This window comes from Palaemon carinicauda, unplaced genomic scaffold (assembly GCF_036898095.1).
Source record: "Palaemon carinicauda isolate YSFRI2023 unplaced genomic scaffold, ASM3689809v2 scaffold856, whole genome shotgun sequence".
Classification (NCBI taxonomy): Eukaryota; Metazoa; Arthropoda; class Malacostraca; order Decapoda; family Palaemonidae; genus Palaemon; species Palaemon carinicauda.
The window spans coordinates 32,974-57,500 of record NW_027172156.1 but is presented as its reverse complement, the minus strand read 5'-3'; the positions used below and the strand labels follow the sequence as shown (position 1 = coordinate 57,500).

Here is a 24,527-nt window from a genome sequence, read left to right as displayed (position 1 = left end):
TTTTTCTTTCATCTCATCACTAATATTTACTTGGTAGGATTTTTTATACACTGTTTGATAGGTTTTTGGTATTACAGTAAATCTAATATTTTTCTCTATATTAAAAAAAAATGTATCAATTCTTCATTAAAATACTATGGAAAGATTATGAGCCTCAGTGGATCTCCTAGGCGTACTCCAAGGAGTTTTTTCAAAGATTTAAGTGTATGTATAAGCTACTTTATAACTAAGCTCCTTGGATTCTTTTTAAGATTCATGTGCCTAGTTAAGCCACTTTATAATTAAGCTCCTTGGAGAGTTATTTTCTTAAATATTTTAGGGTTCTGGTTAAGATAATTCATAATTAAGATGGAGAGATATTTTCTTAAAGTTTTAGGTGTCTGTTTAAGATCATTTATAATTAAGATTATTTCTAAGCACTGTAAACAATCTGCTCAAGAAATTCCTGACAAAATTTTCCTTATTTCAGTTGGCATTGACACACCTAGATCACTCGCTTCAGAAGGGAAAAGCTTTCGTGGGCCGGAGTGGAGCCCTGAGCAACCGTCGACCTCCCTCTCGAGAATCCAGAAGCTCTAGGAGGTCTTCAGCTGACAGTCTGCAGCTCCTTCAGGACCAAGCAGATCTCGAGGAAGACCTGGTTATCCCCCGGGTAGTGAATATCGAGGTTCAAGTCGAAAACGACAATAAAGATTCGAAGAACGGAGACCACCAGAAGTCTAGTGAGAAGCCTATTAACTGTGTTCGAAACAGAGACTTTACTTTTCGAGAGCAGTTGCAGGAACCCAAACTTTATAGAACACACGAAAAGCGAAGAGGTTTAGACAGTTTCAGTGCGAATCAGGAAATTCGAAAGAAACTCTTCGAAACGCGCAACAAGAAGACTTTCGGAGGGTCTAATCCGTTGCTAAGTTCTACCCACGAGTCTGAGGAATCTTTTAGACGCATTAAAGAAGAAGTTGCCCGTTTAGCTGCAAAGCGAAGGTCATCGAGCGATATAACTGAACTGTGGCCGCCGAGTGACTTGACATCAAACACTTCAGTTACAGACAGTCAGAGATCTGAAGCTGCAAGAAAGTGGAATGAGGAGAGAGAATCGCTGCTTGAATCAGCCAGTACTATATTCGAAAGGGAAGGCGACGAGAACAGGTCATCTTCCGAGGCAGATTTTGTCATAAGTGATCGAGAAAGTATTGCCGATTCTGGACTGGTTAATCGCAGGACAGTCATAAAGATCAGTGAGAAGAAAAGTAAGTCAGCAACTAATTTGATCTCTGAAAATCCAGTTCCTCTGTGGATAAGAGACTTACAGACCAGGCGTTCACTAAGATCAGGTAAAGATCAGTCAACAACGCGGGTTATTCCGATTGAAGTAGATCCCGCTTTTGAGGGAGGCATAAATGTATCAATTGTAAACCAGCCAGAACCTCCCCGTAAAGAGAGTACTTCTCGTATGTACGTTCGCCAGAGTGACTCTGAAAACAGACCGTCAAGAGCAAGTGCCTTTAACGTTCGAAGAACAATAGAAAAACGTCAGATCCAGCAAGAGAGAAGAGAGAGGCGAGCCCTTAGGGAACAAATAAAAGAACAGTTACGCAGTCTTTCAGAAGAAAGGGAGAGGAGAGATTCATCTAGCTCTCATGTTTCTTCTACACACATCAGTCAAAATTCTGTTCGTTCAAAGTCTATGAGCTCATTGGATCAAGATCAGGATGATTTTAGAAGTGAAAGTCCATTATTCAAAGTGCAATCCAGTCCTACATTAGAGAAGGAAAAAGAAGGGATACGTAGCTATCTTTTTGGAGTTTCAAACCTTACTGAAAGTGGACCGCCTTCGCATGATATGAGTCCAACTTCTAGAGATGTAAATGTAACAGAAGAATATATATCAGATACTGAGAATATTTGCGAATCCCTTAAATCTGAACAAAATAACCTGCAAGACTCTGAAAGGAGTAGTATACGAGAAACGATAAAATCCTGTGATTCTCTTGAAACTGAAAACACAAAAAATACAAGGAGAAGTCACAGTTTTAATAGGTCCACCGATTCTATTCACGGTACAAGTACCCATAACCTGCAAAATACAAATACAGGCTCCTCTTTGCACCAGATAACTACAGAGGAAATAATAAGAAGTCCGAGTAGTTACAAGAGAGATAAACTCATAAATACACAGACGAAGTACAAGAGCGACACCAGCGACATCAGTAACACAGAAAATACTGTGCAACAAAATCTGATAGAAACAGTACCTACTAACAGAGATTCATTTAGCCACCCAAAAGAAGACGACCAACCAGAAACAAGACCTATACCACCTCCTCGAAAACATCGTCTTAGTCTTTCCGCTGGACACATCACACTGGAGGGAGAAGAGAAGCCTAACTGGATCCGGCTAGCAAAGGAGAGAAGGAGTCTTCGAAGTGCTAAGCCAGTTGATCAGCTCTCAGATCGTGCCTCCTCCACTTGCCAAGAGCCAGAATGGGTAGCTAAGGCAAGAAGAAAATTGGAAGCTCTTAATGTAACGCTCACAAGCACTACCGATTTTAATTCTGTCAGTTCCCACATAACTGAATCCTCATCAGCCTGGAGTCGTGGTGGGTTGGATGCACTTGACGATTTGAGAGAAGAAACTTCCCGAATTGGAGTTGAGCTAGCGGAAGAGGCTTCTGCTCGAGTGAATGAAGATTTAAGTGCAAACAAAATAACTAACAAAATGATTGAGCACAACACAGACCGCTCACGGGACCAGTCTGCCGAAAGGCCCCGGGTATCATTTGACTCTTCTGCTGTTGAAACGTCAGATGGGGAATCAAGTCGTAGGTACCGATCACGAAAGCCTCAGAAAGATGAAGTTCGGTTTGGTGACTTGAAACATGACTGGGGTGGTGTGCAGAGTAAGTCACCGAAGGCCACTACAGGGAAAACGAAAGAAATGAGATTTGGCGAAACTCCTACAAAAGACTCAGTTTGTGAGTCTCCTCCCGAAAGGACAAAAGAATTGAGATTTGGTGACCACATGAAAGGTTCCTCTGCTCAAAAATGTCACAGCAATCCTACATCTCCAAGTGGAAATCTTCCAGTGATGCGATTTGGAGACACTCCACTTAATCTGTTTCCTGATTCCCAGGCAAAGAAAGTACAGAGCAGTTCGAAGTTCGAGTCTGTAGCTGGGCCAGATCCAACAAAGATGACAGCTGAGCAGCTGAACCAGAATGTGGAAGAATACGACTTCCCAATTCCAACGGGAAAAGAAGATGTCACAGAATTCATGAAATTTCTGGAGGATAGCTTGAAGAAAGTCGAAATCGTACCAGAAGTTGTCTGTTCTGAAGAACCTAAACCGAAGCCGAAGAGTATTTTGAAAAGGAGATCTGTGGAAAATGTTTTCCTCGAATTGAAAAAAGAAGAAAAAAATGAGTTCCATCAAAAGGTAGAGCACAGGAAGAGCGCATCCTTTGACTGGGACACTGTAGGTAAGGGAGGTGATGCAAGCTTGGACACTGGACACTTGAGAAACAATGGAATTAAACTGAGCACAGAACATTTTAATCAGCACGCAGAGGTTTCTAATAGAGTCAAAAGATCACCACAACATAACTCATCAACATCAACATCAATTGCAACTAATAGTAGCTTTTTTAACGTTAAGCTTCGGCATGTAGCCTCTAATAAACATGAACTAGCAGTAACAAAAGATTCACATCGCTTTCACACAGAACACAATCCTCTTAAGAGGCCACAGGGTTTAAATATTAATACATCTAAACATAATGAAGATTTCTCCTCTGTTAACAGTTTTTCCAATGGTCGTGAAGCTAAAATTGGTAACACAGGAGTTTCTAAAGGTACTGACTGGCATGGTGCCTCATCAGCACCATCTCCCCCTAAAGAAAATATATCGGATTTTGGCAGCTACTCTGAGGCAGACTACACCGGCAATGAAAATCCCAGAGATAATCACCTTCAGAGCCTAGAGGAATATAAAATGATTGTGAGAAAAATAAGCAAGAAAGAATTGCCTGTTGGAGGGGGTGAGAACGGAATCCACGTATCAAGGTGGCCTCCAGAAACATCAGAAAGAACCAAGGAAAGCAAAAAACAAGGATATGCACCCTCTACTTCACCTTCTGGAGAAGGGACAACAGTGCCTGGCAGGACTGTACAGGATCTGTTACAGAAAGTGCAAGAGCCTCCCGCTGCTTGGGGGACGTGTAGAGCAGGACGGGGCTTGGACGCAACAGGTAAAGATTTTAATCTATCTTTTTCATTATAAATGATGGCACTTGTATTATGGAACTTTTCAATTCAATAGTGAAATATGTTGTTTCCCAAAGGCCCCCAAAAAGAATATATCAAGTTTCAACCAAGGTAGAGTTAATGGCAACTTTGGAAGTAATTGGCAATGTACTAATTCTTCTTCTGACCCTTTCATGTCAATTTAAAAAAAAGCTCATAAACTGACCTAATTCAGTAAACTTAACCCCTTCCCCCCCAAAAAAAAAAAACTCCAAACATCTATTTGTTACCAAAACTTTAATGGCATCATCTAAGCTTTGCAAAGTACTTAAAAACTTCATATTACTACAATTTTGTTAGCTATGGCTCAAATTATTGGCTCATTGTTTTTTTCAAAATACTTTCAAGATATCATTAATACCAGATTTGCTGCAATAATTATATAATTTTCTTACATTCTAGTATATCATTAACTAATCTTTATGGCTCTATTCTTCTTTTGTTTATTTTCTAGTCTTAAAAGTAATCTTAGTAATATTTTGTCTTACATACTCACTATATGCTAATCATAATATTCTATATTTGACTAAATCCTCTTCATTTGCCATTAATAATCTCATTTTCCTATCTCCTTATCATATCATTTTCTCTTTTATAAACTGAATTTCTAAGAAGGTGGATATATGCAAAAGCAAGTTCACCCAATCAAAGAACTGAAAGAACAAAACAAATAAATAAAATTGATTTCCAATCCATGAATAATTTATTGAATTGAATTCTCTAACCTCATATCATACAAAAACCATTTCTGTTAAGAGCCTCAAGTAGTAATTGATCAAATACTAAGTAACGTAGACTCCTCATTTCTGTAATTGTAATTTGCCTCTGCCACCCGCTAACCATTATCCCCCCGACTAACGTCTCTCGATGCCTTTGCAGCGCTGGTCCGCACTACACTGCTAACCCGACTAACTAATCGTCCCAGTCCTGCCTGGCTACACTAGATGAGAGTTATTGTTGTTGTTGTTGCCTGCACCCATTCAGAGGGTCCAACTTCCCTTCCTACCCTTCAGCTTGGCCAATTGGCGGTCCTCGGGCCGCCGAACACCCAATCAGTCAACAAGCCAACCAACTCCTGTCGCGGCATGATCTGGAGGGACGATGCTTTCCTACTTCCTCTATCCCTTTCTCTCTAGTTTGATACTACTCCATCTAATCTCTCATGTATGCTTTGTCTCCCTCTATATATATCTCCCTCTCTTCTAATCATACGCTTGCCTGCTACTATTATTTCCTTGTGTGTCACTTGCCAAGAAGGAAGGAGAATAGAAAAAGCCAAAAGTTCATTGACAGATGCTTCATTCATAAAAAAAGAGTTGCTTGTGTTGTATGCTCTGTAGCTGCCAATTACCTTTAATACAGTTTTTCATGTTTAGCCAGACGTTTTGTTAAAAAAAAAAAAAAACTTGCACAAGTGGACCCTCGTTACAGAGGAGGAATAAGAAGTTATTCTTTCTGCTGGAAATCCCTCTGCGTGTGCTATTGCCCATTAGATAAAGGACTCATTTACTTGCAAGATGAATATTCAGTTCTAGAAATCACAGAAATTGTGATACGGTATTACCCAGTGAAATATGGCAGCTGTCCCATCTCTCTCTGATAAGGTAAAGTACGTCCTTATCATTGATGATGATTGTGCTGACAGAGCAACTCTTCATTGTAAATATTCATCATCATGTCACATTGACTGACGACAAATCAGATGATACAGTACATGAATGATGCCCCTATGTGAATGCAAAACCAACTTGGTGCCTTAGTGTATATACTGTATAAGTGAAGCCTTCTGTGAATGCATGGTGAAAATTTTTTCACAGATGGCAGCATGTAGAATTGTAGATATAAAGTGCCAACAGTTTGTTTTAAATTTGGATCAATTAAGCTGTGTAGATAAAACTAGTTTATGTACATTATGTGTTGAAGGACCAGAAAAACAGTAAAGTATAGCTGCATTTACTTAACTTGAGGCTATTATCAAAGATCATTGCTTATTCCAGAGCCTATGGAAGATGACGATAAGTCTTCTTCACCGTCTTCTAATAACAGTCAAACCTCAGTGGATACAGCAGATAGAGGGAAAAATCCTTGTAATTTTGAAATGTCATTCAATCTTGATCTCAAAAATGGAGATAATGATAGTATTTCAAGAGAACGACACGACGAATCGCAAAATGATACCCGAACACAGTGGAACAGTCCTCCGGAATATGTAAGGTCCACCTCCAACAATCCATCCGAGTCTGATAGCCCTGCCAATAATAGAAAATATGAAGCCGCGGAAAATATTGCTGCTGACGACGACACTCCAATATGTGAAACAAAGGAATCCAATGACTTTTCATCGGAGGACATAAATCTGCCTAGCGACGCCTATGTGCCGATTTTAGGGAAAGAAGAAGAGAGCACATTTACCACTTACAGGAAGGAAAAAGCTACAACTGGGTGTAACCACACCACTGATACCAAATTAACACCACCACTGACAATTGTACCATCACAAACAGCCTCATACACTGCTTCTCATGAACTCACTCCAGTACTAGCTAATAAAGCTGTGGAAGGTAAGGCTTATATGCTAATTTGTTTTGTTCCTGGAGCGTCATAGGTAAGGATAAATCATTGCGGAATCACGCAAATCTGCTAATACACAACATAAAAGCATTGGTATCTGGGATATTGCTGTCAATTTTCATATTCATTACATTAAATGGAAGTTATTCTTTATTGAATATTTCTAATGGAATTTCTTTGATTATGGTGCATAGTTATGTAGATTTAAGTTTCTTAGTTATAATAACTATAATATTCTATGGCTTCACATCATTAAGGACTATCCAAATACATTTGCTTGCTGATAAATTTCTCTGCATCCTGAACTCGTTTGTTGATTTTATAACACATCAGTGAATCTTGTAGTTGTAATAAAGATGTTTATATATGACCATGATTATCAATAAGTTTGTGGCACATGTCAATTTTAGATATACAACTTGCAACCATTTATATTAATAACTTATAATCACTAAGAATATATATTTCATCTTGGTGTTTACCCTAGGTACCATTATCCGCATACTAAACTGATTTACTATCTTATACAGATGAGCAAGCCTCCCCCCCTCCCTCCCCGACAATCCCAGTTATCACCCCCGCCGAGGCCCCCGAAAATGACGTCAGTGACGGCGTTTCAGTTGAGAACGAAGTCGCAAGCCCTCTATGTCAGCTGCGAGATGATGAATCACAAGGAAAGAAGAGGCAGGCTAAGGTCTTCAGTTTCACCTTCAATCCAGAACAGAAAATCACGTCCAAACCAAATTTCACCAGTTTAGAAGAAGACTCCTTGCTACAACAGAAGACGCAGAAGGAAGCGGAAAACAAGCGGAGGACAGAAGGCACGAAGACATTCATGATTATAACGAACCCGAACGCTGTATCTAAAACGCATGAACTAAAAGAAGTTCCTGAATTAGTTAGTCATACTAATAATTTTACGAAATTCCAGAATATCCCAGAGAAAATTAGGTCAAAGTCTCAGCCCAAAAATGAGGTACAAAGTGAAAGCCCTTCTAGCTACACTACAAAAACTTCAGAAGCTAATGTAATATCATCTTGGAAAAAACTAGTAACACAGAATCTCTCCAACTCAAATGAGGAGAGAAGAAAGTCTTTCGAGACCATATCTGAGTCAAGTCCCAGGCAGAAGGTTCACCAGGTAAAACTAGAAGTCGTTGATGATGAACAAAAGAAACATTCTACAAGCAAAAGAGAAGAAGAACGAAGAAGGAGCAGTTTACTGGAATGGGAAGCCATGCAGAGGCAAAGGCTAGAAGATGAGGAAAAGAATCGGATAAACAAGAATCTCTCCATAAAACCTGTCTCTGCTAAGATAAAGGAGTTGGTGAAAATACATGGAAGCTTCATGTCAATGTTTAGTAAAGATAAGAAAACAGATATAAATGGTACAGTAGATGGAAAAGACGACATAGTTTTCAGGAAAATTTCTTGCGACAATACAACAACAAATGCTAACGGGCAACCTTTCCAAGGAAGTCCCCTTCCCATGAAATCTCCTTACATAGTCAAGAAGTTACTGATGCCTTCCAAGTCGTACGTATCGGAGGATTCTAAAACTCATAAGTATGGCAGTAAAGATATGTCTAAACCTCCATCCTCAGGCCATAGAACATCCCACGTGTCTCGCAGTAGTTCAAAGTCTCGCTCGGTGAAAGACAGGTCCGAGTCCCCCGTGAAAATGCATATGAGAGAGAAGTCGCAGTTTTCTGCTAAATATCATTCCACAAGGGACAGGTCTCCTTCACCATCCAAAACTCGTGCTTCAGGTGAACAGTCTTCCTCATCATCAAAAGTCATTAGATCCCCATCACCAATAAAAAGGACTACAAGGGAAAGATCCCCATCGCCAGCAAAACTTCGTACTTCAAGAGCAAGATCTCCATCACCAGCAAAGCTTCACAGTTCAAGAAGACGATCTCCATCACCGGCAAAATTTAGAACTTCAAGAGGACGATCTCCCTCACCAGCAAATATCCGAACGTCAAGAAGATCTCCATCCCCAGCAAATATTCGTACTTCAAGAAGATCTCCATCGCCAGCAAATATCCGTACTTCAAGAAGATCTCCCTCGCCAGCAAATATTCGTACTTCCAGGGGAAGATCTCCGGCGTCATCAAAGCTTTATACTTCCCAGGAAAGATCAGTATCACCCTCAAAAGTCTTAAAAACAAGAGAGAGATCTCCATCACCAATGGGAGAGTATACGAGGATGATATCGTCATCGCCTCATAGAATTCGGACTGTGAGAGAAAGATCTCTTTCACCTTTAAAATCGCAGTTACCAGATAAATTAGATTTACTTGCAGGAACATTTATAGAGAAGGAAAGCAGATCAGTTATTAGGGGGGATATTGATACTGTAGATGGAATGGATAATGCAAAATCTCCAGAACCACCAGTACAGAGACCCATGAGATCAAACTTTAAGATTAAAAAGGCAATGGGAACTTCTCAGGCTCCAAAAAGTCTTCCATCTTCCTCCCAGGAAAACGAAAATGTAAATTCAAATGACAATGAAGTACTTATGTCAAGCAAAGATCTTAATTATGAAACTAAAATTCAGTCCTCAGCACAAATTTCTTTTAATAGAATCTCACCCCCCATTCCTCCCAAACCCTATTTTGCTAGAGAAATTCTGAACCATTCCAATATGAATTCTACCCTAAATAGCAAGGAAGAGTCTCAAGAAGATACAGAGTCTTCTTCACCTCATGAAATTAGAAAAAGTGAATGCAGATCAAGCATTAAAGATCCAAAGAACCGGAAAGAATGGCTGAACAAAATGCTGAATACCATATCAACTGACAATGTACCTCTGGACAACACAAAATTTCCTTCAACCTCCATGAATATGCAGTTCAAAGGTCAAAATGATCTTAAAGTTGAAACCACAAATTTGTTTGAAGATAAAGATTTAACTTTTTCAAAAACTGACAAATCTTCAGTGTTGCTTGAAAACTCTTTTAGCAATGTAACAGGTTCTACTGATCAGTGCCCCTCAAATTTATCTACAACAGCTTTGGAGTGTTTACCAGGAGCTAAACTGAGGTATAAGTTGGCTTCAAAACATTTGCACGAATCTTCAAATCTATACGATACAAATTCTTTAATTTCTGATGCTCAAGTGTACCTTAACAAACATGAAATGTCTCCGCCTTCGACACCAAAATCATTAGGTTCTTCATATGGAGAACTCCATGAAAGCTCTCAGACTAAAAGTTCTAGAAGGGGCCCTGTAAGTCTTTCTTCAATTATAGGCGATACCTCTTCAAGATCGTCTTCACTGGCGTCAACTCCACTCACCTCTCCCAGAGCAACACCAGAGCGAGTGATTCGAAAAGACTCTTTAGATATTATTTCAAAACTGGGGGTCATTCCTGAAGCAAGACTGAGGGAATCAGTCCAACTGTCACCATCCGTTGAAGAACATAAAGAAAATATTGCCCCTGTAAATATTTCAGGTCGTAACAGGGAAGATGGAGAATCTTTTTCTTACCAGCCGTCATCGAGGTACAGTCCTTGGTTTACAGAAAGACAAAAGGATATGAGAGATGCGAGTAGAGAGAGTAGCCCAGAGCATGACAATGGGAGCAGTCCAAATATCCACAACAATGCCGCTAAACCTTATACATTTGGTAAACCCTCTGTAACCATGAAAAGTCTTTTACAGGGCGTAAGTTTGCAAAAAAATTCAAACAATTGGCGTTCACAAATATTCTCTGATGAGGAAAAGGAAGACTCACCTCATCTTAAGTCAACCTACAGCCAAAAGGATTCATACCTAAGTAATTCATATCCAAGAGATAACAGAGATCCCATTGCTGCTAGATTTTCCAAAGAAAGAGTTTCCCTAAAAGCAAAACTTGTACCAGAACCATCAGAAAATGTATCCCCAAATCACAGGTACCTAAATGTATCTGAACATAAAATACGATCACCTAATTCAAAGATGAAAGCTCTATCAGAGAGATTCAGTCCCGAAAGAAAAGATGAAACAGTTTCTCTTGCAAGTATTCTTACTAGAAATGAGGGCCCAAAATATTCAATATCAGAGGAAACGTTTAGCTCACGGTTTGAATCAAAGTCACCTTATACAAAGGAAACAAACGAAATTGTACAAAGGCGTCATGAAGACACAGTTCACGGCCGATACTCATCAGACGATGCCACTCCCGTTTCTAGGATTGCTCAGCCATCTTTACTTGCTGATGAGAGTGATGATGTATCTGAAAGAAATTCCGTAAGTACCAAAGGTGAATGCTCGAGAGCTTCCAGTATGGAGCCAACATCAAAAGAGTCATCTCCAGTTAGGGAAATTTGTCGAGGTGAGAGAAAGCATTTAGCCAAAGGAAAACCCACTTCAGCGAAAAAGACAAAGGATGTATCCGGCCCGTCAGCTCCTCCGAGAGGTCTAACCAGAAGAAACTCTAACTCAGGGAAGCAAAGGACCCGAGTAGTTAGAAGGAATTCCAGCCTGAAGAGGAATCGACCCGATGACCCGAAAGCCCTTGCCTCGTACAAGAAGGAGAGGAAGGCCTCGGAAAGCGATTCTGCAGACATAAAGAGTGAAACGGTCGTGCAAGACGAAGCTGGATGGACAAAGACAAAGACAACAGTCAGAAGGGCAAGACTAGGGTCTCCAGAAAAGGTAGGGATAGTGTAGTATTACTGAATGTTACTGGCATTGAAATTCATTACTAAATATGACATACATTCGGAGAAGAGTACCGTGAATTAGCGCAGTATACTTTGTAGTATTTTCACTGTTATATCTGCTGCAGTCTTTTCTAGATTGCTAAAACAGAGAGATTTCAACATCCATAGCTTAAAAGGGAGTATAATAACATTCTAGAAGTAAAGTGGGATACATAGAAATACTACAACAACATCTATTTTACCTAATTGACTAAGATTAAAATTTCATATTTCCTTGTTCTTAACTTGAGTGTACAAGGCATTCTCACCTGTAAGCTCTAGAAAACATAGAGATGTATTAAGACGAAAGTATAGATAAGTTTTCCTTTCCATGCTTATATTTACGTTTTAATAGGTACTTAGCTTTGAATTCAGTGCATAAAATTGTAAATAATATGTACTGTCTGGTATATACATAGTTTTGAAATTGCACTTTGAAAGTTAATTCATTAACAGGAGGATGGAATTTATTTGAACTTCCAAAAGTGAATCGTATATTTTCATTTAAGAATGAAGAGATAATCAGAGAAGATCATCTAAATTCCTAGGAGTCGTGAGTAGGACAAACTGGAGACTTATTATTAGGATCTGGAGGACTATACAGAAAATTTGCTTGCATTAGTGACTCCACTTCCACCTTTTAGAGTGTAATCAAATTTTATTAGACGTCGATTAGATTAATTTTAACCAAAGAAAGACAAACACACGTTTGAACTTATAGTTCTTCGCTTAATCCATCAGACAAAACAGATTGTGAGAACCAACAGCGGGAAAACGAGGAAGGAGAAAACTTTTAAGGCTGACGCTTCTAAAGCTCTGGAGGAATGGGCTGCTGGTACAAATGTCGAGGGCAAACTGATGAAAAAGGTGAGCATTGACCTATTTGTAACAATTGGAAACTTTTGTCAAGCTTCTAAGAAACTCTCACCTTTGTCAAAATTCATCATTGCTATATTTACGATGGAATTATATAATTGATCATATTTTTATCTTACTATGATATTTGGAACCATTGCTTTGGTTAGGTCCACTATCAATGTCTAAGTTTCAAAGATGTTCTATTGAAGCTCTGATTTAGATATCTGCTTAAGGTCAAGTGAATATTTTTAGCAGCCAGTTAATAGTTTGTACCAACTTTGAAGCTTGTCCTCTTCAAGCTGAGAAATCTTAAACCATTCTATATTTAGTGCCAGAACTATCAGGGTACAGCTGAATAGTTTATCAATTTAGAGATAGAGTCCCTGCAGTTGATATTTTCCCTGTTGCTCTGTATAATATTGGAAAGATGGGATACCTGTTCCTCACGGCTGAATTACGTAATACTCCGGATAGCAAGGTTGGTAGCGTCACGGATTTCTATTACAGAGGTCCCGAGTTCGGTCCCCGCCAGGGACGCGAATACCGTGAGACCTTCTACCGGGGTGTACTCCCAAGGTGGCGCCTGGGGGGAAGTTAGAGGGGACTAGTGATAGTCCCTGCTGGGTAATGGTCGCCCGAGGAGAACGATGTAAATCGTCTGAGTGGAGACCTAAAACCCGCAACTTTAACTTTAACTTCATGGTCTTACAGGAGGGCCAGAAGTTCAGTCACGAGACGGAAGAAGAAGTGAAAGGCGGCCAAAGGACCACTAGGGGAATTACCAGAAGGGTCATCAGGAGAGGATCAAGACGACTGTCCAGCGGAGGGGAACTCTTGACGGAGACCAAGGAAATGTCTTCCGAAGGTAAATATCCAGACCTTTTAGTAGTTCCCTATAGGTCTACTTACTGAATCATCAACAGTCAATACCTGGCCCTACCTTGATGGAGAAGGGGCTTGGGTTACTTTCCTCTTGGAAAGGGTAGAAGAGACTCTTTAGCTATGGTAAGCAGCTCTTCTAGGAGAAGGACGCTCCAAAATCTAACCATTGTTCTCTGGTCTTGGATAGTGGCATAGCCTTTGTACCATGGTCTTCCACTGTCCTGGGGTTAGAGTTCTCTTGCTTGAGGATACATACGCTATGCTATCTAATTTCTCTTTCGCTTGTTTTGTTAAAGTTTTTTATAGTTTATATAGGAAATATTTATTTTAATGTTGTTACTGTTCTTAAAATATTATATTTTTCCTTGTTTCCTTTCCTTACTGGGCTATTTTTCCTGTTAGAACCCCTGGGCTTATGGCATCCTGCTTTTCCAACTAGGGTTCTAACTTAGCAAGTAATAATGATAATAATAATAATAATAATAATAATATATGGACAGTCTCTAGGGCAGTGTCCTACCAGTATAGTGTTACTGTCGATTGTCTCTGCCATTCAAGAGCGAAAAAAAAAAAACAATATCTGACTAATTAGACACAAACCCCCTAAAGAAATGCTACCATGCTTTTCAGTACTTCCAGTCTATCAAGCTGAAATATATTCGATAGATACGATTCAATTTAAATCTATTTCAAGAGAGCAAACACCTCATGTTAGTTCCAGGAGTCAAGAAATTGTTTCACTGTCTGTTAACAAGCTGAGAAACATGATCCTATTTTCTAGCCCTACATTGCGTATGGGGACAACATTCCGACGGGAAACGATATATTCGTAATATAATCGACAAAAAATATAGCTCTCTGTAAACCAGTGTTTCTCAACCCTAGGGTAAGTTACCCCAGTGGGGCAATGGACCCGTATTTTTTAGGTAATCAAGATGTTCTGAAATTGAGTTATTCACATTCCCATAATTAATGCCATAATTCATACACAAAATCTGCAAAAAAAAAAAAAAAATAAAACAGAGCAAACATAAAGTGATTACTAAATAATATCTATTAATATTGTTACATTGAATATTCTGCACTGATGATGGTTCATTTTGATATCCATTAAATTGGAAAAGTTTGCATTTGTTTTGGATCCTTAAGTATAAGCAGCCAATAGCGGGCTACATGATCCATACAGTTCATCAGGTGGCTGCAAAAATCATCCGATGTTACCGGGTATATGTTCAATGGGGTCATTGATTAGTTGGAAATAAAATTTTGGGGTAATCATTTAAAAAAGGTTGGGAAACTGCTGTAAACAATGGAAACTAGAGGGGCACTCAGTAGAGCGCAGATTTCAGCCGTGGCAGCTTATTTCCGGGTCTTTAGCTCGACTTTGACCTTAACGTGTATTAATTGGCGGGGATTTTCATAATCACAAATATGAACCAAGTTTGAAGTCTCTGTGACAACGATGTCCAAACTTATAGCTGATTACGTGAATTGGAAATTTTGCTTAACCGTGACCTTGACCTTTCACCTTGACCTCCCAAAATTTAATCATTTCCAGCTCTTTACTTAACAGTTAATCCTTGCAAGTTTCATTACTCTATGATTAAAATTGTGGTCAGGAAGGTGTTCACAAACAGACGCACAAACACGGGCAAAAACATAACCTCCTTCCGACTTCGTTGGCGGAGGTAATAATCTTTCTTATTACCATTGATTATTCTTAATTATTTCGCTATTTGCATATTCATATATTCCTCTAATTATCAATAGTGTTTTTATTTTGCTTTGGTATACTCCCCTGTTCTTTTCCGCTTATGAAAATTTATATATCTCTGTAGATATTTACTTTTAAAAGTCAATGATATTTAAAGTTTATTTCTTCATATTAAAAAAATTATGATAATGATGAGAATGATGATATCTGAATTGATGAAGTTATCTGATCATTAAGGAATAAATCTACAGGGAATTTAACTCTATGATAATCCTGAAAACTTTTCCCTGAATACAAGTGGACTTTATTGCAAATAGAGTATGCATCGCTAATACATTTATGCAACATTGAGAGAGTAACGTACAAAAGATAATATACAAATTAATAATAATAATAAATATTATTATTATCATTATATATATATATATATATATATATATATATATATATATATATATATATATATATATATATATATATATATATATATATATATATATATATATATGTATAAAAGTAAAGTGCTAAATAAAATTCAGAGAAAACCCCAATACCTGTGTTTGACCCAAGCCAAAAAGGATTATCCACATACTAATTGAATTACACTGGCTGCCTATTAAAGCTTTAATACAGCTTAATATACGTGCAGTAACTCATCAACTTATCAGAATCGGACGTTCAAAATATCTAAGAGAATTGCTACACGTCGAGCAGCCAACGACTCACGTCGACTCAAGAATCATTACAAATGGCTTGAAGTTAATGGAGCCAAGATGAAGGTTCTAGAACTTTCAAGTATGTGGCCCCAAGACTATATAACAAGCTCCCACTAGACATCAGAAGGACTTAAGATATTGCGACCTTCATGAAGAAGCTGAAGATTTTCTTACTTTCTAAGTGGTTCGATGTGGATTTGACAAATAACGCGGAATAGGGCTACGCTTTGTGACACTTTAAATACCTTAAAATGTATGCGATGAGCAAATCTTGTAGACCTGTAGTGCACAGGGTTTCCATGTGTGACAAGACCAGGAAAAAAAGCCATAAAAGTAAGTAAAGTAAGAAAAAAGTAAGGTTTAACAGTCATAAGCTAGGGAAAACCGAAGTGAAACAAAAATTCCAACGCTTAAGAAAATCTCACATCTGCTAGTTACTTTCAAATCATACAAACGTACCGTAAAATTTAGTTTGGTGACAACAATTGACCATCACTTTTCTAGTGTGGTGCTCGCGTTAAGCTCACTAACATAAACGAGTGTCGTCGGACTTTTAGATTCCACCGTACAGTACATGTGAACAGTTCAAATAAAAGTAATGTCCAACTCATCTCGTCCACATCATAACATGATGCCATATCTACCATTTGATGAAAATGTATACTGTATATACCTAATTCAAAACGGTGTATCTACACTTAATATACCTTTATATGACCCTAAAAACATTCTGAACTCCACAGGTGCCCCAAAAGACCAGAAAAACAGTGACTCACCTGAAGACAGTCCCAGCAAGCAGTCCGAAACGCTGGCGATCGATGACGGTCTATCCCGCAAGATGAAGACTTCCACAGATGGAGAACGATACGTGACTCAGTCTGTCCTGAACAAGGACGGGAAGCAGACGTTCACTACGGAGGGTGTCAACAATAAGACGACCAATTCTGTGGAAGTTATTGGAGGTTAGTCACTATACTGTAGATGAATGAGAGGGATTGCATGTTAACCCTTTTACCCCCCGGGTATTTGCAAATTTCCAACCCTTAACCCCCAGGGGTTATTTTTTTTCAAGCACATTTTGCAGTATATGTTTCTAAAATTGCTCTAACTGCCTTAATTTCTGTCATAGAGAGGTCAGGTTGGTCTCATTCTCTTGGAAAATGCCTGAAGTTTCTCAAAAAAATATAAAAAATATGCAAAAAAAAATTTTAAATAGCAGTTTTTTGCAAGGACGTACCGGTACGTCCATGGGGGTAAAGAGATGAGTTTTGTGAAACGTACCAGTACGTCCTTTGGGGGTAAAAGGGTTAGTATGAGATATATGTGGTTTGGATTGTGGATTTGAATGGGGAGATATTTCTGTAAGTTATGTATCTCAGATTTATGAGAATAACAAAAAGGGCAGTTTTTAGAATATGATGAAGTATGACATAAAAATACATACACAAGCCACATATGCATGTTTGCTGAAAAATATATCTGCATAAATAATATATCTTACACAAACAATGTATGCAAGAACAGCACCAACAACCAATATAACCAACAAAGGCCTCAGATATGTTCTTAAGTCAATTTTGGGGTTTTGCCAGTTTCATTACCATGCTGGCCAACTGCAGATTGGTGATGGTGGGAGAATTTTGTCTGATCACTCACAACAGACCATCCTAGTAAGGGCGGTATTGAACAGCACAGCTTTGCTGATCATGGCGATACACAAACCCTTTCACCAAGTTAAGGTATCCCACTCAGAAAGGGATTTATTGTGTGTGTGTCTTTGTGTGTGTATGTATATATATATATATATATATATATATATATATATATATATATATATATATATATATATATATATATATATATATATATATATATAATATATGTGTATATATATATATATATATATATATATATATATATATATATATATATATATATATATATATATATATATGTGTGTATATACATATATATACATACATATATGTACACATACACACACACGTATATATATATATATATATATATATATATATATATATATATATATATATATATATATATATATATATATATATATATATATATATAATTATATATAGTGTTTGTGCGTTTTATGAGTGGGGATACCTCAATGTGATGAAAGGATTTGCATACCGCCATGATCAGCAAAGGTGTACCAGTAAGGGCCAACCATACTAGGTTAGTTTGCTGTGAGCGATCAGACGAAAGTCTCCCACCACCTCCAATCAGCACTGGCCAGCGTAGTGATGAAAACTGACCAAACCAAAGACATGAATTAACATGGCTGAGGCTTTTGTCCTGCAGTGGACTAGAAATGGCTGCATTTGTTGTTGTTGTTGTTGTTGTATGCATATACATACACATTTATATATTAGAATATAAAAATAACCATTACATTAATAATTGCATCATTAGCACAACTAAACTCTCTGTATGTAATAGCCCGACATCATCAACAGCTGACCTAACTTGACCTTCTTCCCCAGGAGATGACTTCGAGGCCAAGCGGGAGGTCCTGGGCAAGACCGGGTACAGAGTATTGGTGGAACGCAGCAAGGACATGCAAGGTCGACCTTCGACGGTGGTCAGAAAGGTCACGTCTCAGTCAAGAGTTGTTATGTAAGTGTACTGTTGATTTTTGTATATTTGTGAATAATAATAATAATAATAATAATAATAATAATAATAATAATTATAATAATAATAACAATAATAATACCCCCTATATAATAAAGTGTAGGTGTATATATATATATATATATATATATATATATATATATATATATATATATATATATATATATATATATATATATATATATTTCATGTCACGCTCAGGGGCAAGAGAGGGTAGTCATACCCTGGTGGGTAGGTACACTCGGAAACCACACTCTCACGCAAATTGCCGAACCAGCTGGTTGTGATTTGGAAAGGGGGAGGGGATGGGAAGGGTTGAATCAGTGTGCGTGCATGTGTGCATACCTGTGTAAATATTAGGACGTCATTTTTGACGGGTCGCATACACTACTACTAATAATGGTGGTGATGATATTTTTTCTAGGGAGAATATTAGGAATATAGAATCAAAATAAATAGAATTATTGATACACCTCACGAATATCATCCTTTCTACATACCGGTTAAATAAAAAAAAAAAGGATTTTTTCTTGTAACAAAAATATTACTAATAACAGTTTTGAAAACTTCAAGAAGCAATGATCACTTGCGAAAATAACTTTTCGTGTCATCATCATCATTATTATTATTATTATTATTATTATTATTATTATTAGTAGTAGTAGTAGTAGTAGTAGTAGTAGTAGTAGTAGTAGTAGTAGTCAACCTATAAACCTAGTTGGAAAAACAATATGATATAAGCCCAAGGGGTCCAACAGGTAAAAGAAGCAGCATTTGATATGTTCAAAGGAATCTGTGCCAAATGACCTGGTGTTGGTGCCTGGTGGCCATTCAGTTGCTGAAATGAAACTGGGGAGGGGGGGGGGGGGGATATCACTAAGTAGGAAACGTGGCCTTGTTTCGGGTCAAATGCAGCAAGATAACATATCTGCCATATTGCTATTTCTAGGTTACATTGCCCTGTAATACACTACAATACCGAAAAATGACGTCTACTAGGAAAACCAGATGTTTAGATACAGGAAAAACATGAAAAATAATGAATAAACTCACAGAAAAATGGTGCAAGCGTTGGCATTTTGATGTTTGATCACTTCGTATGTAAACAATGGGATACGGCAGTAAACACTTATACTCTGACCACGAGCCTAAAGAAAATTTACATTATTTCCTTATTATCTTATATTTGTTTGTATTTAGTATATATATTTCATAATACCAATAGCCTCATTTAAAGCTTCTTTTATATATAACTTGTATGAAAAGTTATACAATAATATAGAGGCAATAAAACGATCCACTGATAATCTACTAAACTTACCCAAGATTGTTCAATCGTTGGCTCAAATAGTTTGACGATTTCATTTCAAGAATACGAAAAACTACTCAGCCGCCTCTTCCAGTAACTTATACTTCAATTTTATTTGCTTAAGTACATCTTTGAGGTAAACTAGTAACTTATAATCGTCAAATTGTTTGGACATTCAGTTAAGTGATAATTAAACGTCACTTTATAAGAATCTTGTTCTTGAAAAAAGTACACACTCCAATCTGTGCATTAATCGTCACTGTGCTTATAAAGACCTTATTCTTTAAAATATACGCACTTCAATCCGTGCATTAATTGTCAATAAACTTATTAACATAATTTTCTTGAAAAGTACACAATTTAATCCGTGCATTATTCGTCACTGAACTTATAAGCATCTTGTTCTTGAAAAAATTTACGCATTCAAGTCTATATATTAATCGTCACTGAACTTATAAGCACATTGTTCTTGAAAAAGTACACGCTTCAATCCGTGCTCGAAAGCTAAAGAAGCACAAAGATACAATACCATAAAAATAAATAATTGAAATTAGATGCATAATGATATAAATATAATGATAATTTGATTCTTTCGCTAAAGTTTAACGCTTCATACACATATTCAACAGAGCATAACAACACAGAATGGTTCGCTTTGCCACAGCGCTCTCTATGACGTCATCATCCAAGGATGATGGACGTCCGGGTTTTCAAAAGAGGAGCTTCACAAGACGATCTCAAATTAGGCAACTATATTATCGTCTATTTAATTTTTGCCATTATTATTCATCTTATTGTGATTACATTTGGTACTTTTAACTCCGTTTATTCAAGCTATATTTGTCTATTTTATATCATTATTTATTTTTTTTTCTATTTTTATTGACCTTTAAATCGATTCTATTCATCCTGTTTCACTCTGATCACAGATATATAGGAATTATTCCATTGATGATTTATTTAAAAATTATTGGCCTTTTATACTTAATAATAATAATAATAATAATAATAATAATAATTTTGATTAGCTGTAAATATGTACAGTTGGACACATGAAAACCTGGTTCACCACACTCTGTGAAAGTGCCACCGTGTCACACCCACACTGCAAGGCGAATAACCAAACGAATAGTGTAGGAAGAGGTGACGCCAGTAGTCGGCAGGGCTACACGCAAGAACTCTTCGCTCGGTAAGGGTGTGATAGGGTGCTCTTTCTCAGAGTGAGGTGTGCCGGGAAATTTCTCCCTCGCCTAGTCTCATGTTAGTTCCAATCGTGACCAAAGTTACTGCGACGCCAAAGTTACATGTTTATTATTATTATATAACTTGTTAAGCTATAGCCATAGTTGGAAAAGCAGGATACTATAAGCCGAAGGGCTCCAACTGTCTCCAAACTATCCGCTCTAAGTTAGAACCTCAGAGACTACTCTTAATATCCTTGTTAACAATTGCTAGACCCTGATATCTGGGTAGTTCACCTACGCTCATATTTATCCAGGCAAACACATCATACCTTATGAACTCTCATGTTTATCCAAGCAAACCACTTACCTTCATATATCCAGGCAATTTCTTCATGTTTAACTAAGCAAATTCCCAACACCCTCATTTATCCAGGCAATTTCTTCATGTTTAACTAAGCAAATTCCCAACACCCTCATTTATCCAGGCAATTTCTTCATGTTTAACTTAACAAATTCCCAACACCCTCATTTATCCAGGCAAAATCTTCATGTTTAACTAAGAAAATTCCCAACACCCTCATTTATCCAAGCAAATTCTCTATGTTTCACCCGGCAAACCACCCTAACCTCGTATTTATCTGGGCAAATGGCGCATGTTCATCCAAGTTAACTCCCCTACCATATTTAACTAGGCAAATGCCCCACGTTTAAGCAGGCAAACCACCCTACTGCTATATTTATCCAAGCATGTACCCCATGCGTATCCAGCCATAGCTCCTTTACCCGTATATTTATCCAAGCATGTACCCCATATGTATCCAGCCATAGCTCCTTTACCCCTATATTTATCCAAGCATGTACCCCATGCGTATCCAACCATAGCTCCTTTACCGCTATATTTATCCAGGCAAGTAGCACATGGTTATCCAGCCAAACCCTTCTTACCCATAATTATCCAAACAAACCCTCCTTGTACATCTGGCCAAGGCCCCATACTTATCTGAGCATCCCCTTTCTACATAGCCTTGCAAATCCCCAATGTTTACCCATTCAAAACCCCATTACCCTGGCTTGGGACCCCTTTGTGTATACAGAATACCGTAGCAGAACTATGAAGTAAATCATTGATATTTTCTAAATTTTCTTCCTTTCTTTACAGAACGAAGACAAAGAAGAAATCCCCAGTGGTCGTCTGAAGTCAAGAGCCTTGTCTTTCTGGTTAAGATGGAGGAAGCAAATCTAACCAGTGATGAAGAATAAAGAAAATCAAGACAAAACTTGAAGTGGTTTTCTGAAAACTGGTTTAATACTTATCTGAGAGTGTTAAATCTAAGGTACAAAAAATTTATATTTTGAAGGAAATTCTTTTGATGAACCTAAAAACTTATGATAAAGTGAACTACAAATAAAAAAAATGCTCATTTAGAACCTGCAATTTGTATATGTAGGCTAAAAAAAAAAAGTCGCCATCATTTGGAACCTGCTCCTTGAAGGCTGTGAAATGTAAATTCATACGATGGCGCGAAGCTCATCCTTGAAGTCCCCTGGTGCATCTCGCTAAATATTGTCGAGTTATACTCAATGTAAAGTTCCTGAGAGAAGTGAGAAATAGTTATTTAGATGAGGTATTTCTCCTCGGTGTATCTCTTTTCTGGTGAAATGAGAAGTATTTTTTGTGAGTTTTTTTTCCAGGAATAAGTGTGTTCTGAGAAATTTAATCGTCCCTATTTGGAAAGGATCTTGGCGGCAGCATGGCTTTGCTAGGGCTGAGTACGCGTTTGGAGTAACTTCTTGGTCCTGTCTGCTGAGGAAGCGGCAGCTCTTGGATTACGCAGAGTATGTGTTCGAAGAAAACCTTCTACCCTGAATACGAAGGAATTAACGGCAGCTAGGTTTCAACAGAATCAAATATTCGTCTGAAAAGATATTTTGCCGCTTTCGAAAGAATTGGATTGAAGGCAGCAAGGTTGGCTGTATTAAGAGAGCCCTTGGCTTAGATTACGAATGGGTCAGCAGTATAAAGATACTGCTAGAGCTGAGTATATGTTTGCAGAAAGTCTTCAGTGCTGTTTAGAAACCCTGTAGCTCTGTTAACAAAGGTCTTAACAGCACCAAATATTTACAAGAATAGACTTCGAGTTACAGAAAGCAATAATGTTTTACTCATACGAAGAATGTGCTTCTGTAAAGGATTTACCTATGTGAAGGAAAAGGCTAAAGCAAGTGTGCAGTTGAAGAAAAGCCTTCGTACTGTTCAGGCAACGACTTAACAGTTGCTTGGTATAACCAGCACAAAGTAGGTGTTTGAAGAGCTCGACTGACAGTGGAGAAATGTTGCCGGATCTGTTTACATTTTATAGCTCTGGATCTGTTTTTTACCAGTAGCAAGGCTAAACCAGAGCTATGTCTGTGTTTTAAAACAAAAACTTTCGTTCGCAAAGGGCTTGACAAAGGCAAGGTTTTGCCAGTGCTGTGTGCATGTTAACAGAAAGCCTTCGGCTTTGTTTACAACGCGGGTTTTCGGCAGCAGCGAATTCCCTTAAGATAAGCCTTCAACCTCTAATCTGTCTTTCTAACTGCTCCCTGATAAGTGAATACCAGAAGGAGCAAGCATCATGATTTGGATTACTCGTTGTTGCTGAAGTAGATGATTAACCCAAATGGTAATAACCTACTAATTTCTGGAAATAGTGCATTTAATGTTTTACTAGACTGTGATATTATACTGATCTTTTATACTCATGCATTTTGGATATGCATTTGGCAAAAAAAAAAATGTTTTTGACAATTTGGGGTGCAAGAGCTCTCAAGATTTTTTCTAATGCGTCCACTGTATATATAATTGCTTTTTATACTATTTTCTATATATTCTGGTGATAATATGATCTGTAATATAAGTGAAACTTGTCAACTAATTTAACTATCTTAAAAATGTTCCTTCGTTTCGTCCTAATTTTCACGAACGTATCTAAAACAGTATTGTGTGTTCCGAGGAGGCACCATATGAACGTGCCATTTGCCTCTCAAGGTTTTCTCCTTGTGAGAAGGTCAGTTGCTCTTCCTCTGAGCATCAACTTGACGTGGATAATTCCATCCGAAAGTTGTCTTATGAAGGATCGCTCTTTTACCAGATCCCATAACATCTTTATCTCTTGAAAATAAACGTTATGGTCTCTCTTGAGTCTCTTTAACCTTCTTTACTTACGTAGTTCTTTGTGATTGTTATTTTAACTATCTCTAGCCTCCCCTTGACATGGAAATGGAAGGTAGTATAAGAGGATAGTGGTGGGCGGTCCATCCCAAAGCTAGGGCCAGATTTCTCTCCTGAGTACTTATATAGGAGTCAATGATGCGAAAGGATGGTCTAGGGTTATACGGCGGCAGAATAAATCATAGAGTTGAACATTCTCAGACTGTCACTACTGCATTTAAGAATATATATTTATATTGTATATAAGGCAAAAACTAAGTAATGAATCTAGATTCAGCAATGGAATGCAATAGGACTAGGGTGTACCCAGTAGGTGACGCGCTGCATTGTCCCCTAACGGGAGTGAGATATATGCAAAGGGACTGCAGAAGTCACGACTGTTGCTAGAGAAGTTAGTGAGGAGCAAGGATGGGAAAAGAAT

At 37.8% G+C, this 24,527-nt stretch overlaps 1 protein-coding gene across 1 annotated transcript in view; it reads left to right on the top strand.

Moving 5' to 3' along the window:
• Positions 1–24,070, top strand: part of LOC137637567 (serine/arginine repetitive matrix protein 2-like) — a 34,552-nt gene extending 10,482 nt beyond the window's left edge. Inside the window, exons 3-10 of the mRNA XM_068369721.1 lie at positions 470–4,247; positions 6,300–6,863; positions 7,404–11,524; positions 12,313–12,438; positions 13,141–13,294; positions 16,485–16,703; positions 18,252–18,384; positions 22,055–24,070. Coding sequence (XP_068225822.1) covers positions 470–4,247; positions 6,300–6,863; positions 7,404–11,524; positions 12,313–12,438; positions 13,141–13,294; positions 16,485–16,703; positions 18,252–18,384; positions 22,055–22,091 — 9,132 coding nt within the window. The 3' untranslated portion in view covers positions 22,092–24,070. The remainder of the gene's footprint in view (positions 1–469; positions 4,248–6,299; positions 6,864–7,403; positions 11,525–12,312; positions 12,439–13,140; positions 13,295–16,484; positions 16,704–18,251; positions 18,385–22,054) is intronic.
• Positions 24,071–24,527: the final 457 nt, after the last annotated feature.